At 43.2% G+C, this 17,606-nt stretch overlaps 1 protein-coding gene across 2 annotated transcripts in view; it reads right to left on the bottom strand.

Moving 5' to 3' along the window:
• Positions 1-17,606, bottom strand: part of LOC117519806 (dedicator of cytokinesis protein 2-like) — a 406,014-nt gene that overhangs the window by 1,988 nt on the left and 386,420 nt on the right. For both annotated transcript variants that reach the window (XM_034181049.1, XM_034181050.1), the window contains exons 48-50: positions 10,013-10,205; positions 9,804-9,909; positions 2,646-2,794 (exon numbers count right to left, since the gene is read on the bottom strand). In XM_034181049.1, the coding sequence (XP_034036940.1) occupies positions 2,646-2,794; positions 9,804-9,909; positions 10,013-10,205 (448 nt within the window). The remainder of the gene's footprint in view (positions 1-2,645; positions 2,795-9,803; positions 9,910-10,012; positions 10,206-17,606) is intronic.

The following is a 17,606-nucleotide window of genomic DNA, read 5'->3' as shown; positions in this document are numbered from 1 at the left end:
TTGTCAGTTACATTGGGTTTTGCATCTGTATCATGTAGTCTCTGTTTTCCTTGTTGCTCTGTTTTAGTATTTGTTCCTGTTCTTGCCCAGTTCTGTTATATGCTATTCTGTCTCACGTCTAGCCTGTTCATCATTCCCTGCTATTCCTCACTTCCAGTTAATCATGTTCACTTCTCTGCACCTGCCTCATGTCTGTCTTTCTCTTTGGTTCTGTCTGCTTTGTTTCCTTTCAGTCACGCTCTTTGCACCTGGCCCATGTCTCTCACCTTGTTTCTGTGTGTGTTGTTCATCTCACTCACACTCCCTACACCAGCCCAAGTATGTTTGCTCCTTACAGCACTCTCTTTCACAGTGTTTGATCTTTGTCTACTAGCCACGCCCCCTCTCTGGAATCTTCACTGCACACCTGCACCTTATTACCTAATCAGTCTGCACATGCACATTGTTCACAGCACCTGTTATTTAAGCCCTCACAGTCTTACAGCTCACCGCCAGATTGTTGTCTTAGTAGACTCTCCAGCCTTTGTTCACAGACTTGTTTCTGTCCAGCCGTGTACCGTATTTTTGCCCTGATTTTTTGACTGCGTATTTGCCTAATCTCTGATGTCTGAGTTTGCCTGTGCCACTGGACCCTGTTCGTCTATGACTACGTTTTTGCCTGGTCCTGCTTGTACCTCTGCTCCGCGATATGACCACCTGTGTACCGAACCTCTGCCTGCAATAAACATAATGACTTCTGATACCTCAAAGCCTGATTTGGGAGTTTGTACCATGGGTCCACCCGTTCCTGGTGTCGGGCAGCCGCCCGTCATGACACCAACATCTTTTGCAACATTGCGTGATGGTTTATCCTCTTTTAAGAGTTTGATAATCCTCTCCTTTGTTTCAATTGACATCTCTCGTGTTGGAGCCATGATTCATGTCAGTCCACTTGGTGCAACAGTTCTCCAAGGTGTGATCACTCCTTTTTAGATGCAGACTAACAAGCAGATCTGATTTGATGCAGGTGTTAGTTTTGGGGATGAAAATTTACAGTGTGATTCCATAATTCCTCAGAATTGAGTCCATATTTTTTTCCCTCTGCTTGGTCTAAAAAAGTAACCGTTACTGACTGCCACAATTATTTTTCCTGATTTCTTATAGTGTTTCTTAAAGCCAGGAAGTTGCCATTTGAAATGACTTTAGTTTTGTGTCATGTCTGTGATCTGCTTTTTTTCTACAAAATTAAACAACTGAATGAACATCCTCTGAGGCAGTGATTCCATAATTATTGCCAGGGGTTGTACAATACAGTGGCACCCAAAAATTTTGGAACCATTGGAGTGACACATTTGAATTTTGTTATGACACCAGTTTTATTTATTTATTTATTTTAATTTTTTTTTTTTTTTTGGGGGGGGGGGGGGCTGCCAATGTGTTCTATATTTAAAATTTCTGAAACACTATGATATAAATAAAATATCCCATTCAAAACAATGGAAGGCACATGTAGTAGAACCTTTTCATTATAATGCAGATGAATCACTTTTAAAGTTTTCTGAACATTTGAAACAACATGAAAATGTCCAACTCAAAGAATGTGATTTGGACTTTATTTACATAAAAAATGTAATAGAAACAGTGTTACAAATCCAGACAGTTCCCAAAAACTGTCTCAGAAAAAAGACTGGTCAGGGAAGCCATCAAATTCCTGACAACAACTTTGAAGGAGTTATAAGATTCTGAAAGAGTAGTGGGAGAGACTGTGAGGCTGTTACACCAGCAGTCACAGCTTCACCGTGGATCGGAACACAGAAAAATGTGAAATTATGACACTTGGGAAACCTAATTCTAGATCGTATATATTTAGATATAAAACTGAGTTGTATGGACTTATGTGGGTATGTATAGCTACTTTTGATCTGTTACCATGGCAACATCCCCACATACACAACCACTACCCCCACATACACACAAACAATATATACATCATCTACAAATATTAGTAAATTAGTACATGCAATTTAGCATAAAATCTCTGACATAAAGCATTAAGTAATGCTGCTTAGAAAGAGAAATAACTTTTACTTGATTGCTATTCAAGTGTACTTGTGTCAGACAACCTTAAAGTCTAATTAGCTTGTCTACTCTGCAGGAAGTACCTGTGATAGTCTCAAGTGTCTAGCATGGATAAAACAGTTATGATCTGTTCACAATTAAAATAATTTCATCATCATTAATATGCAAACATGTCAAGTGGAAGTCACAAAAGAAAAATGTGCTTTCTGCTTCTCAGGGTTACCTACTGTATACTGTAAGTATTAAGTGTCCATATATATTTTAATGAGTTGTCATATTCATGATGAGTGCATACTTGGACAGACAGAGAAAGCATAAATGAAGGCAATGTCCTGTACATTGTAAGTTTTATCTAGACTTTGCTACAGGTAAAATACAGTATGTAAAAGATGTTTTGCGAATCCAGTTAAAGGATGCTTTGCTGTCCAACCTTTCAAATGTTTTGGATGTTTTATCTTTGGCCAGCAGCTGAAATCATTTTGAGAAATCTGATGTTAAAAAATGTTCTGTATTGTCTATTACTTGCAAGAAGCCTAAAGGAACCAGCTGTTTCTATGCTGTGTTAAAATGGACATGCCTTTGCCTACCTTTGACTTGAAGAGGAGGTTTATGACGCCCTTTGAGCGTCTGTCTGCTGTACGGTCAGAGGCCACACAGACAGATATGCTTTTACTGTCCCTCCTGGCTCTTGCAGTGTCCACCTCTTCTGTTCCACCCACAACTGATAAGGACTGACCTACACACAAACACATAGGACTGATGGTTTGTATCTTTGTGTCGATGATTACTGATGATGGTGTGACCAGGAGTGCCGAAAAGGGGAGAATAAGGAGAAGGATTCTAGGGCCCATGATTGACAGGGGCCCAGAGAGGCCCCTAATACAATTATAATACTGACAACATAATATGGGGGGTGGCTCAGAAAGATTTCTTTTCATGGGGCCCAAAATCCCTGGCGGCGCCCCTGGATGTAACTGTCTGTAGAGTTCTGTTTGTTAACTGTTCCCCTGCTTCCATTGCAACAATAGTGGCACTGGTGGCAGAATTTATTGTGTAGAAACCTGGCAGCATTGCTATGCAATTTGAGATAATGCACAAAGATGACAGCACTGATTAGTAATCAGAGGTAATGTATAAAGCTGGAAACATCACTAAGTAATTAGAGATAATGTATACAGATGGCTGAATTTGCTAAATAATTCAAGATATGTGCAAAGATGGCAGCATTGCTAAGTAATTAAACAATCTATAAAGCTCAGGAACTCTTCAGAAAACCATTGTCAGTGCGTCGCTACAAGTGCAAGTTAAAATTCTACCGTGCAAAGCGAAAGCCATACATCAACAACATCCAGAAACGTTGGCGCCTTCTCTGGGGCCTGAACTCATTTGAATTGGACAGATGCAAAGTGGAAAAGTGTGCTATGGTCTGATGAGTCCACATTTCAAATTGTTTTTGGAAATCATGGACATCGTGTCCTCCGGACAAAAGACGAAAAAGACCATCCCCAGATTGTTACCAGCGCAAAGTTCAAAAGCCAGCATCTGTGATGGTATGGGGGTGTGTTATTGCCCATGGCATGGGCAACATACAAATCTGTGATGGCTCCATCAATGCTGAAAGGTACATTCAGGTTTTGGAGCAACACATGCTGCCATCCAAGCAATGTCTTTTTAGGGACGTCCCTGCTTATTTCCGCAAGACAATGCCAAGCCTCATTCTGCACATGTTACAACAGCGTGGCTTCATTGTAAAAGAGTGCAGATACTAGACTGGCCTGCTTGCAGTCCAGACCTGTCATCCATTGAAAATGTGTGGCACATTATGAAGCACAAAATACGACAACGGAGACTCCGGACTGTTGAACAACTGAAGTTGCACATCAAGCAAGAATGGGAAACAAGTCCACCTACAAAGCTTCAACAATTAGTGTCCTCAGTTCCCAAACACTTATTGAGTGTTGTTAGAAGGAAAGGTGATGTTTCTGTGTAGGCTCTCAGTTGTCCAGGTGGTTTCCATAGTAGAGAAGCTTGAATCTTCGACTGGACTGGGTTGCTTGACGTGAGGAAGTTTCGCTTCAAATCACAGAAGCTTCCTCTGCTAAAATTCTTGCTCTGGTAGTCTGACTTCTGTCTTGACTCTTGTAGAGAAGAATAAACCAGAAGCCAACAAAAGCTGGAGTTTTTAACCTAACCAGACCCCTCCTACCGAGAGGCTGACTGCTATAGGCTAGTGACTAAACAATAGCTCTAATTAGCACCTATTGTGCACTCTCCTAATGATGGGATGGAAGCCTCCCCTGATGGCTCCCTTGACGACTCTCCTGATGACGTGAATGACTCATTACCATGAACAAAAGACTGAAACTGCTTAGACCTGAGTACCCCATTGTAAACAGGGGACAAAGCGTGTCTGAGATCCGCCCCCCGGTTAAGACTGGGTTTCAACTGTTTTACAAAGAATGCTTCCTTGACACCTCTCTCAAACCATTTCTTCTCTCTGGCTAAGAGTTTAACTTCCTTGTCCTCAAACGTGTGGTTAGTGTCTTTCAGGTGGAGATGAACTGCAGACTGAGGTCCACTGGCGTCCTCTCTGCGGTGCTGGTATAGCCTCGTTATACCAGGAAAGGTGATGTAACACAGTGATAAAAATACCACTGTCCCAACTTTTTTGAAATGTGTTGCAGGCATCCATTTCAAAATGAGCAAATATTTGTACAAAACAATAAAGTTTGTCAGTTAGAACATTAAATATCTTGTCTTTGTGGTGTATTCAATTGAATATAGGTTGAAGAGGATTTGCAAATCATGTATTCCATTTTTATTTACATTATTATACGTGGCATGTGGAGGTCATACCGGCAGGCATACTGTGCCAGATTTATCTCAAGGTTCCCACGTATGCGCTCAAATCATTATGGATCCTGTTTTTCCGCCATTGAAATATGTAAATTGCAGTCAGATGGTCCTCAGATAACACATGGACTGCCGTCGGATAGGTGCCCCATCTCAACTGCACCTGGAGGGTTTTGAACATATGCATCACACTCGGGGCCGCCCGCCGATTTTGACCAACTGTGTCGACTTCCACAGATGGCTGTCAGAATGTTTTGGAACTGAAATCCCACTCCTTTCGGATGTGCACAAATTCATAAGTCCGACGCCACTCTGCATAATTCCGGCTATGTGTGACAGGGGTTTAAGTAATTGGAGATAATGTAAAGGTGAAATCATTGTTATGTGTTTAGGGATAATGTATACAGATAGCATGGCTGACAAGTAATTTAGGAAGATCAAGGTGACAGCATTGATGTATAAAGGCTGAAGCTTTGTTAAGCGAGTAAGGATAATGTATAGAGATGAAAGGATTGAGACATGTTTAAGTATAATGTGTAAAGGATGCATGGCTGAATTAGGAGTAATGTTGTAGGCTGGGGTGTTTGGCTGGTTTGGTTTTTGTTTTCTGTTTCTCCCACCAGGTGGTATGCATTCAGGACTGAGTGGCTGAGCATCAGGACCTCACCCTGAACACCTGAGGCTTGTTATCACGTGCAGGTCATCAGGACTCACAGCTGTGGTGTATTTTGTCATAATCAGAGATTGCTGCATTTAAACCTTGAATGCACAGTGTGTGATTGCCAGAGACTCGACCTTGTGAGCAGACGTGTGAGATCGACGTCAGGAGAACAATCTCACCATCACGGACGCAGAGACCGCTCCAGGTTTGACGCCACAGTCTGTGAAGGAGGATTGGGTGAGGTCTCACACTCTTCAGCACACTTCCTGAGCTAATTAGGTTTTGATGACTTTTATGAAGTAATGACAGTGGATTTGGTGTCCCTCACACCTTGTGTTAGTGAGCTGTCACGTTATGCTAATTGTCTAATCAGCTTCTGCTGCAGTGGAGATTTGAACTGAGTTGTTCCGTGCCTGCAGGGTAAGAAGCTGATGTATAGATTTAAGCCAGGAAGTGTTTGCTGATTGCGTGCACCTTTGAGTTGCTTCTCTCTGTGTGGAGTTGGACTCACCTCATGTTTTCTTTCTTCACAGACTCGGTTTGTCGCGGCCACCTGGGGGGGTGTCGGCGGGGTCCCTGGGTCCGAACTGCTGTGGCAGCAGTGTGAATTGGTTTTTACTCTGTTACCACGGGGATTTTCTTATTTGGCACTTTGGCTCCCTCTGTTGGTGACAGAGTCACATTACCGTTCAGGTGCAAAGGATGGAAAACACAATGTTTTTCCATTCTTTGCACTTGACGATGTAGGCCAATGTTAGTTTTTTTTTATTGGTCTATTATCTGTTTCTTGTTTTAGTATGAGGTGTTTTTATCAGGGGTTAATTTGTTGTTTTTGTGGGTTTTTAAGCATTGTCAGTGGTCTGGTGGCGTGAAAATACAGGCTGTCTGGAGCATAGTTTGACCCAGGTGACTTTATGTTAGTCTGTTAGTCTTTCTTTTTTATTTCTTTTGGTTTCACCTCCCAGGGTTTGATGGGACGGTCCTCTGGGGGGTGAAGGGGGGTAATTGGGTTGTTTTTTCTTTTTTTTTTGTTTTTGTTGTGCCCTCTCTTCTCCTCTGGCTCCAGCCGTATGAGCCGTACGTTGTCGGCGTTGCTGGAGTGGTGCAGTTTGGTTATGCTGGGCGTTTCCCAGGTAACCTCTGCACCCGGGAGGGGGGGGGGGTTTTAATTCCCTTTGCAACCTCCAGCCTTGGCGCGCCTCTGTGCCGTTTGCCATTGGCGTTGCTGGGGTTGTGCAGGTCGGTTATGCTGGGCGTTTCCCAGGTAACCTCTGCACCCGGGTGGGGGGGTTTAGGGTTTTTTTTTGTTACTTCCCTGTTCCACCTCCGGCTTCAGCGCGCCTTTGAGCCGTATGCCATCGGCGTAGCTGAGATTTGGGGCAGTGGAATATACCCACAGCTGGTGGCTGGTTTAAAAGTCGGAGGGGTGGCGCCGTCTTGTGCTGTATGCCATTACCGCTGTTCCACTCCTCCCGGTTGACTTTTGGGGTATAGTCGTGGTTGGTGACACTGGACGTACTTCCAGTTTCCACTGCGCTGAGGGGGTGGGGTTGGGGTTGTTGTTTTGTTTGTATGTTTTTTTTCCCCCAGTTTCCGCCCTCAGGGTGTGACTGTGGTGTCCTCTGGGGGGGAAAGGACTGTGGGTCCATCTAGCCATAGACGGCCGGGGCTGGGTCTGTTAGTCATGAGGGGGGCGTCTCCTGGGGTTTGATGGAACGGTCCTCTGGGAGGCGCTGGGAGTCCCCGTGGGTGACTTTGGATCCCAGAGGGACCTCGGCTGTGGTTATTACTCCTGGAGCTGGCGGGATGTCCTCTGGGGGGTGTTGGTCCCTACATGTCGTCCGGGGGGGGGGGGTAGCGTTTTTTTTTGTTTGCAAGCTTAAGTTTGGGTTGTGTTTTTTCTTTTCTCCTCTTCCCGGGGTTTGATGGAACGGTCCTCTGGGGAGGGGGGGTTGGTATGGTTGTTTGTGTTTGTCTTTATTTTTTGTTTATGACTAAGCAGACTTTAACACATAGTCGGAAGAAGGCTGAGTGCACAGGTTTAAGAACTCCTGGCCAAACTTATGCAAAGTGAACTAAAGCAAGAGTCGACAGGAATGAACGCAAAGGTGGAGACTAACAGGTTTGCTAAATGAAACAGAGGGCAAGACCATTCAAGTCAACAAGGGATGTCTCTGCACTGGAGTGTCAGCTGCGGAGCAGTCTGCTGCAGACAGGCTCAGGATGGGAAAGGACGGGCTCCAGGATGAGAGTGATGGTCTCGGCACGGAGTTCCCTGTTGACAGAGAAGAGGCGGCTGGGAGCGTGCGTTATCCAGCTGAGGGAAGAGCTGGAGACGCTCAACATTGAGATGATCAATGACTGCATGAAGAGATTAACGTTGCAGGTGGAGCAGCTGATGATGGAGCTGTCATCAGAGCACAGTAACGCACAGCTCCTGGAGACGGGCCTTTCCCAGCTGGATCGTCAGCACAAGGAGCTGAAGCTGCAGGAGGTGTTTTTTTTTGTTCCCAGCCAACATTCCAGCCATGGTCCCTGGAGGGGGGCTTTGTTTTTCCTGGCCCAGGTCCGTGTGGTCGCCGGGAGGCTTCCCGTGAGGGTGGGGTACTGTTGTGGGCTGGGGTGTTTGGCTGGTTTGGTTTTTGTTTTCTGTTTCTCCCACCAGGTGGTATGCATTCAGGACTGAGTGGCTGAGCATCAGGACCTCACCCTGAACACCTGAGGCTTGTTATCACATGCAGGTCATCAGGACTCACAGCTGTGGTGTATTTTGTCATAATCAGAGATTGCTGCATGTAAACCTTGAATGCACAGTGTGTGATTGCCAGAGACTCGACCTTGTGAGCAGACGTGTGAGATCGACGTCAGGAGAACAATCTCACCATCACAGACGCAGAGACCGCTCCAGGTTTGACGCCACAGTCTGTGAAGGAGGATTGGGTGAGGTCTCACGCTCTTCAGCACACTTCCTGAGGTAATTAGGTTTTGATGACTTTTATGAAGTAATGACAGTGGATTTGGTGTCCCTCACACCTTGTGTTAGTGAGCTGTCAGGTTATGCTAATTGTCTAATCAGCTTCTGCTGCAGTGGAGATTTGAACTGAGTTGTTCCGTGCCTGCAGGGTAAGAAGCTGATGTATAGATTTAAGCCAGGAAGTGTTTGCTGATTGCGTGCACCTTTGAGTTGTGTCTCTCTGTGTGGAGTTGGACTCACCTCATGTTTTCTTTCTTCACAGACTCGGTTTGTCACGGCCACCTGGGGGGTGTCGGCGGGGTCCCTGGGTCCGAACTGCTGTGGCTCCGGACCGTTTGCGCTGCTGAGAGCGCGCCGTGTTTTCACCTCACCAGACCGCGGACTGTTTAGTTGTTTAATATCACTCACTGTTATGTTTATTAAATTCTGTTATCTTTTGAACCGTGCTCTGCTTATTTTATGCTTGGTCCTTCAAACGCTGGGTCGGTGCTCCAACCGCGTCCGAAACATAACAAGTAATGTATAAAGGTAATAATGACTACTATATGATTGGAGATAATGTACACACATGGCAACATTGCTGTGGGATCATTTGTAAATGTGTAAACACTGCCGAGTAACGTATAAAGGTATGTGAGTAAGATGTGTAAATTAGTTGGCGTCAGGCTTACTGGTACAGCGTGGCTGGACACAAATGCAAGATTCAGATGACAATAAAACAGGGTTTAATAAATGTTCAGGCAAGGTTTGATAGACGGGTAGGCAGGCCGAGATAAACAACAGGATCCGAACATGAGGTAGAGATGGGGTCAAAAACAGGCAGACAGGTCAAAAACACAGGTAGGTTCAACAAGGGAAAAACCGCTCAGTGAAAAAGTGCTCAAAAGTAGCTCAAGGCTCAACAATCTCACAAACAGGTAGGGTGAAAGGTGTGACTTAAATAGAGGAAGTGATTAGAAGGAAATGCAAGACAGGTGTGTGAAGAAGGATCTGGAAAGGGGCATGGCAAGCAGGAGAGAGGACAGGAAGGAAACGCCCATCACCAAGCATTACACAGCAGACAAGAAAAGTCCCTCCAGCAAAACCCCAAGCAACCATAACAGTGTCAGAAAACCAGCAGAGACAAAATAAAGTAACAACACACTCCCCACGGACACCAATCATGACAGTTGGTTATACATTCATATGTGTGAATGAATCAAATATTAGCTCTAAACCACTTTGAACATGTCTTGCCTGAGATGTTTGTTTTTTCACCTGTGATAGTGGGCAGAGATCTGGAGTTTGCACTGCTCAGCAAGACATTTGTTTCATTTGGCTCAGCCAAATTGGTGTCACTGCGGAACTCCTGTTTCTTGGACAGCTATAGATAGATATCCCAAATTAACACAGCAGTAGTATTTCCAGATAATAAATATATGTATTATTTAAAAATCTGTTTGTGTAGTTGCTGTTTTCGTTCTCACCCGCTTACAGTCGATCCTCTCTCTCTCCTCTGTGATCAAAATCATGCTGCTTCTCTTCTTCTTCTTTTTACTTCTCCTGAGTTTGACTTCAGCATCACCCACTGTCAAAACCACATTGTCCACTGCAGTCATGCTGCCGCTGGAGCGCTGCAGGGTGGCAGGCCAGGAGACTGGTGACTCAGGCTGGAGTTCCCTAGCAGGATGATGGGAAGAGATAAGGATGGCAGGAAAAGGAGAAGGGAATTGTTTTAAACACTGATCGTATTGAAAATAATTTTTCAACATTTTTATACATTGTGACAGGATCTATGCTTTGCGTCATGCTACTAATTAAAGCACTTTTACTGTGAAACTTGCGTCCGTTGCATTATTTGTCACAGCTTCAGGGTCGAGTGGATCAGACAAGGACTTTAATAACAGTGGTTAAAACTGCACAGTAAAATCACCAGTGTTAAATTAACACTATCAGTGTTAGTTTTACATTGGTTTTACTGTGTGGGATCGAGTCTCCCACATGTTTTCTGGTGAACTGTAGCTGAAATTTCGCATCTTTATTTTAAATTCTTTTCTGCTCCTGTACAACAGGTAGCTCAGTGGGATAAGGAGCTGGACCACAAATATGTAGACCTGCGTTTGATTCCTGGCCATGCTAGGTGTCTGTGTCCTTGGATGAGTAAGTAAGTAAGCACACACACTCATCTTCAACCACTTAGTCCAATTAAAGGTCGCGGAGGGCTGAAGCCTATCCCAGTAGTAATGGAGTGTGAGGCGGGGTACACCCTGGACAGGACATCAGTCTGTTGCAGAGCCAGTAAGTAAGTAAAGTTTATTTGTATAGCACTTTTCAAGATAAAATCACAAAGTGCTGTACAAGAATTTAGGAACACAGAAATAAAAATACAGAAACTAAAAACAGCAATAACATAAAACTAGTTAAAAGCAAGTCTGTACAAATACATAGGTCTTGAGCTTCTCCTATGTTCCAACAGAGTCTACGGAATGTAAGAGTTTTGGTGCCACAATCTCAAATGCACAGTCTCCTTTGGTCTCCAGCCTTGACCAAGGCTGGAGACACTTGATCTGCGTTGAGTCAGCCCAGCCAGCTGTAAAATGGGTACCAGCATTGGTTGGTAGGGGAAGTAACCTGTGTCAGACTGTGTCCCATCCAGGAGGACTTGTGGACTCTCACTCAGTCATCTGCGTCAGGGTCCGTATAGGACACCAGCTGTATAACTGGTAATGCAACAGACACAAATTCCACTATGTACATTTTATTAGTTCATTTGCATTTATTTCTGAATGTATTTAACATTTTGTACTTAAAATTCTGGGGTGCCATTAATTCTGGCCAGAACTGTATAATTAAACAGTGGCTCTGTGATAATGCTCTTTGTGGGTTGCAAATTTTGCCCTCTGGGGTCAAACCAGGCCCTGGCAATCATTAAAAACACCACAGAGTCATAAAAGAGATTGCTAGCATGTACCCAAAGCTCCTGCCAGCTGTACATAATGAGCTCATTATGTTTCATCACACAGTCCAAAATATGAATGGGCTATTCTATTGTGTCTAGCACTTGTAAAGACAGATGCATGGTTTCAGGTAGCAAATGCAATAAATAAGCACATGTGAGCACACAGCACTACTGGTTTTGTGTTTTTCTCAGAAGAAATTAAAGCAGAATTTGTTGATGGTGTGCACATTGTTTCATGGAACACTATATTGTGGTAGAACAGAACCTGCATGATGACCTCACATACAGATATGCAGATGAGGCAATACAGACAACTGCACTGATGTTCTGAGAACTCCTTGCACTCCTTGCACAGAGCCTTCAGCTTTCAGGCTCCTCTCCTGTGGAACCAGCTCCCAATTCGGATTAGGGAGACAGACACCCTCTCTACTTTTAAGATTAAGCTTAAAACTTTCCTTTTTGAAAAAGTTTATAGTTGGGGCTGGATCAGGTGACCCTGAACCATCCCTTAGTTATGCTGCTATAGACTTAGACTGCTGGGGGGTTTCCCATGATGCACCCAGTGTTTCTTTTTATTCACCTCTTTTGCTCTGTATGCACCACTCTGCTTTTAATCATTGGTGATTGATCTCTGCTCTCTTCCACAGCATGTCTTTTTGCTGATTCTCTCCCCTCAGCCCCAACCAGTCCCAGCAGAAGACTGCCCCTCCCTGAGCCTGGTTCTGCTGGAGGTTTCTTCCTGTTAAAAGGGAGTTTTCCTTTCCATTGTCGCCAAGTGCTTGCTCATAGGGGGTCATTTTGATCGTTGGGGTTTTTCTGTAATTATTGTATGGCTTTTGCCTTACAATACAAAGCGCCTTGGAGCGACTCTTTGTTGTGATTTGGCGCTATATAAATAAAATTGATTTGATTTGATTTGATGTTGTATATCTGTACCTGAATCATGACTAAGTGCTGGTTGCAATAGTCAATGATTGGCACCCTGATTATTCTCAGTAAATGAATCATGTGGGAGAAACAAAATGCAGTTTCAGGAACAGATAAGATAAATGAGGAATTTATGTTTTCACAGCATGTCAACACTTCTATGCAAACCTTTGGCCATTTATGGGCAAATTAGACCACTTATGAAATCAAATGAATAGTTTGAAAAAAGGGCTTTTTTACACAAATAAAAATAACTATATATTTATATCCTCCTCCATGTCAAAGTAAAAACAGATCTCAACCCAAGATCTTAGTAAAATAAAAATACTGTACCATAGTACTGCACTACAGAATCCGGGAGAGGTCACTTAAAGTGATATTTTTTTCTGGCCATGATAATTTGTGCACACGTTTTCCTTCAATTGAGCCCTGGAATTAATAAAACATACTCTTAAAGTAATAAAACGTTTGCACGTTTTCCTTTAATTGAGCCCTCAAATTAATAAAACAAGCGCACGTTTTCCTTTCGTTCAAAGTGAACTCCATAATATGACCTAAATTGTCATACTCACAACGGGAGATGCTTCGCCCTCAGTGTCCTTTTTAATGTGCTTAAACTCCAGATGATGGCATGCTGGGTAGCTAGAGTTCTCTATATGTCCTTGTGCACCCAAACCATGATATATCCTGACCACATCCATTTCTAATGGGGAAATGTACGAGGGCTGTCAGTAAAGTAACGGTCCTTTTTATTTTTTTCAAAAACTACATGGATTTCATTCATATGTTTTTACGTCAGACATGCTTGAACCCTCGTGCGCATGCGTGAGTTTTTCCACGCCTGTCGGTGACGTCATTCGCCTGTGAGCACTCCTTGTGGGAGGAGTCGTCCAGCCCCTCGTCGGAATTCCTTTGTCTGAGAAGTTGCTGAGAGACTGGCGCGTTGTTTGATCAAAATTTTATCTAAACCTGTGAGACACATCGAAGTGGACACGGTTAGAAAAATTAAGCTGGTTTTCAGTGAAAATTTTAACGGCTGATGAGAGATTTTGAGGTGATTCTGTCGCTTTAAGGACTTCCCACGGTGCGATATTCCACTGTTAAAGGAGATTTTTTTAATGAAAGACGTGTGGACAGGTCCGCGCGTCGGGACGCAGCCGGCGCGACGCTCCGCCACAGGAAAAACACCTCTGTTGAAAGCCTTAAGGACAAGTTGGAACAAGTCCTGCCTGTTAAACAATTTCTCATATACTCACTCCACTGAAAGCCATCAAAAGCAGCCTGGATTTTACAAATGGTTATCAACACGGAGGTGTTTTTCCTGTGCCGCCGCACCGCGTTGGCTGCGTCCCGACGCGCGGACCCATCCGCACGTCTTTCATTAAAAAAAATCTCCTTTAACAGTGGAATATCCGGATAAAATGCTGAAACCGACTTCTTCTGAAACTTCTCTGTTCTCTCACGACGTCCTGGATCAATAGAGCCTGAAATGTGGAGGTTTTCAGCTTGAACAGGCTGACGACGGCGGCTGAGAGCGCTGAGCGACGTCTCGCTCCGTGGGAAGTCCTTAAAGCGACAGTATCACCTCAAAATCTCTCATCAGCCGTTAAAATTTTCACTGAAAACCAGCTTAATTTTTCGAACCGTGTCCACTTCGATGTGTCTCACAGGTTTAGAAAAGATTTTGATCAAACAACGCGCCAGTCTCTCAGAAACTTCTCAGACAAAGGAATTCCGACGAGGGGCTGGACGACTCCTCCCACAAGGAGTGCTCACAGGCGAATGACGTCACCGACAGGCGTGGAAAAACTCACGCATGCGCACAAGGGTTCAAGCATGTCTGACGTAAAAACATATGAATGAAATCCATATAGTTTTTGAAAAAAATAAAAAGGACCCTTACTTTATTGACAGCCTTCGTATTACACTGTCTCTGGGTTTGTTGACTAATAGCCAACATTTGTGTGTCAAGACAATATTGAGTGGACGTTTTACAAATTGTGGCCAAGTTTAAGTAGATCGTGCCCTTGTTTTACTCAAACAATGCTTAAAACATGCACACAATATCATAAAATGAGCGCACAATATAATAAAATGTGCACACACACATTCTCTCCACATGCAAAACATTTTGCGATGACACTTCCAGGGCTCCGTACTGCACCATTTGTTAGTCGTTGATTTTTATCAAACTTTGTTATTCAGAAATCAGAAGGGCCCGTTTATCCTCCAATTTGTTAGAAGCCAAATGGCTGCAAAAGCAGTTATTTAGTGACTGTCATGATTGGGTCAATGGGGAGTGTGTTGTTATATTATTTTTCTCTGTTGGATTATTTTGTCACTGTTGTGGTTGGTTGGGTTTTGATGGAGGGACCTTTCTTGTCTGGTGTCTGATGCTTGGTGTTGGGAGTTCCCTTCCTGTCCTCTTTCCTGCATGCCACTCCCATTCCAGATCCTTCTTCAAACCTGTTTTATGTTTCCATCTAATCACTTCCTCTATTTAGGTCACACCTTCTTGTTGATTGTTGAGCCTTGAGGCACTTTTGAGCACTTTTTCCAGAGTATTTTTTGCCTTGTATTGCGTACCTGTGTTTTTGACCTGTCTGTTTTTGGACTTTGTCTCTGCCTCGTGCTTTGGTTACTGTTGTTTTCTCGGCCCGCTTTTTTGTGTATCGATCCCAGCCTGAACTTTGATTAAACCCTGTTACTCCGTCATCTGAATCCTGCACTTGTGTCCAGCGACTTTGTACCTGTAAGCCTGACAGTTATCTTATATGAAAGCATGTTGGAATTTAGTAAATTATTTATTCTTGGGTTTAAACTTAATTTTTATTGGATTAAACAGTTTTGTTTTTTGTATGAAGAAGCAAAAAATATATTGTGATTTAGATTTTTATAACTAATATAAAATTGCTCATAACTAATATGAAACTGGGCTATTAGTAAAAAAGTAGAAAAGGGGGTGTTCACAATAATAGTAGCATCTGTTGTTGACGCTACAAACTCAAAACTATTATGTTCAAACTGTTTTTTTTTTTTCGCAATCCTGTGAATCACTAAACTAGTATTTAGTTGTACGAGTATAACTACAGTTTTTCATGATTTCTTCACATCTGCGAGGCATTAATTTTGTTGGTTTGGAACCAGGATTTTGCTTGTTTACTAGTGTGCTTGGGGTCATTGTCTTGTTGAAACACCCATTTCAAGGGCATGTCCTCTTCAGCATAAGGCAACATGACCTCTTCAAGTATTTTGACATATCCAAACTGATCCATGATACCTGATATGTGATATATAGGCCCAACACCATAGTAGGAGAAACATGCCCATATCATGATGCTTGCACCACCATGCTTCACTGTCTTCACTGTGAACTGTGGCTTGAATTCAGAGTTTGTGTCATGTTTCAGCCCGTTCTGGGCTCTTGTTATTATCTGGACTCATGTGTGTATCAGTCTTCGATCCTGTGTCTTTAATTTTCTGTTTATCATGATTTCAGTCCCTAGTTGTATGTATTTGGCTATTGTATTTTAGTCACTTGTTAAGCCTTGTTTTGGTTTTGTTCTGAGTATCTCTTTTCTGTGCATATTACTTTTGTCATTGGTTTTATGCTCTGTTTATCCTTTATTTTCTGAGTAGTCATTAGTTGTATTTTCTGTTTTACTGTTGCCACTTGTTGGTCCCGTTCTAGTGTGGTCTCTATCTTTATTTTCTTGTTGATCACTGTCTTATGTTGGCACTCTTGTCTTGTCTTCTTCTCTGCGTTAAGTTTTTCAGTTTTTATCACAGTTGGTTGGGGTTTGATTTTCAGTCACTGAGTCTGTTTCTTTTAGTCACGCCCACCTGTCACTCTACTCCTGCCTCACCTCTGTCTTGTCTGACCACGCCCCTTCCAGCACTTTCCCTGACACCTGTGTCTTGTTTTCCTAATTACTGCACCTGTTATTTAAACCCCTCACTTTCTCCACTCTCTGCCAGTTTGTCGTGCTTTCTAGTTCACGTTCCAGGACTTTTGTCTTGCTTTGTTTTGCTCTGCAGTGTTTTTGACCATGTTCTGCCTTTGACCTTGCTCTTGCCTCAGCCCATGACCACTGCTGCCTTGTGTTTTGACCAGTGCATGTTTTTGGACCTCGCCTTAGCCTGTCGCCAGCCTGTACCGCCACCTCTGTGACTGTCTACTTGTGTACCAAATCCCTGCCTGCCTTTTTGAGATAAAGCCTTTTTACTATCACACCAGTCTCTGTGAGTTTTGCAAGCCTTTATACAATCACACCTGTCCCTGTGAGTTTTGCATTTGCATCCATCCACCTTCTGTGCCACGCCTAGTCTGAGCCTGACAGTTTGGAGGTCGTCTCACAAACGGTCTGCGGCCCTTGGACCCAAAAAAAAACAGTTTTACTCTCATCAGTCCACAAAATATTCCTCCATTTCTCTTTAGGCCAGTTGATGTGTTCTTTGGCAAATTGTAACCTCTTCTGCACATGTCTTTTATTTAACAGAGGGACTTTGCGGGGGATTCTTGCAAATAAATTAGCTTCACACAGGCGTCTTCTAACTGTCACAGCAATTACAGGTAACTCCAGACTGTCTTTGATCATCCTGGAGCTGATCAATGGGTGAGCCTTTGCCATTCTGGTTATTCTTCTATCCATTTTGATGGTTGTTTTCCGTTTTCTTCCACACGTCTCTGTTTTTTTGTCCATTTTTTGCACCTGTGTATAAGTTTTCACCTCTCCGATCAACTTTTTAATCAAACTCTGCTGTTCTTCTGAACAATGTCTTGAACATCCCATTTTCCTCAGGCTTTCAAAGAGAAACGCATGTTCAACAGGTGCTGGCTTCATCCTTAAATAGGGGACACCTGATTCACACCTGTTTGTTCCACAAAATTGACGAACTCACTGACTGAATGCCACACTATTATTGTGAACACCCCCTTTTCTACTTTTTTTACTAATAGCCCAATTTCATAGCCTGAAGAGTGTGCATATCATGAATGTTTGGTCTTGTTGGATTTGTGAGAATCTACTGAATGTAGTGGTACCTTGTTTCTCATGTAACAATAAGAAATATACTCAAAACCTGGATTAATCTTTTTAGTCACATAGCACTACTATTATTCTGAACACTACTGTACATGTCCGATATCCAGCAAAATGGGCCACCAGGTCCAGCCAAGTAAAGTTATGTGTTGT

The sequence above is a fragment of the Thalassophryne amazonica genome, chromosome 11 (assembly GCF_902500255.1).
Source record: "Thalassophryne amazonica chromosome 11, fThaAma1.1, whole genome shotgun sequence".
Taxonomy (NCBI): Eukaryota; Metazoa; Chordata; class Actinopteri; order Batrachoidiformes; family Batrachoididae; genus Thalassophryne; species Thalassophryne amazonica.
Note: the sequence above shows the minus strand (reverse complement) of the source record. Positions and strands in the feature narration are given on the sequence as shown.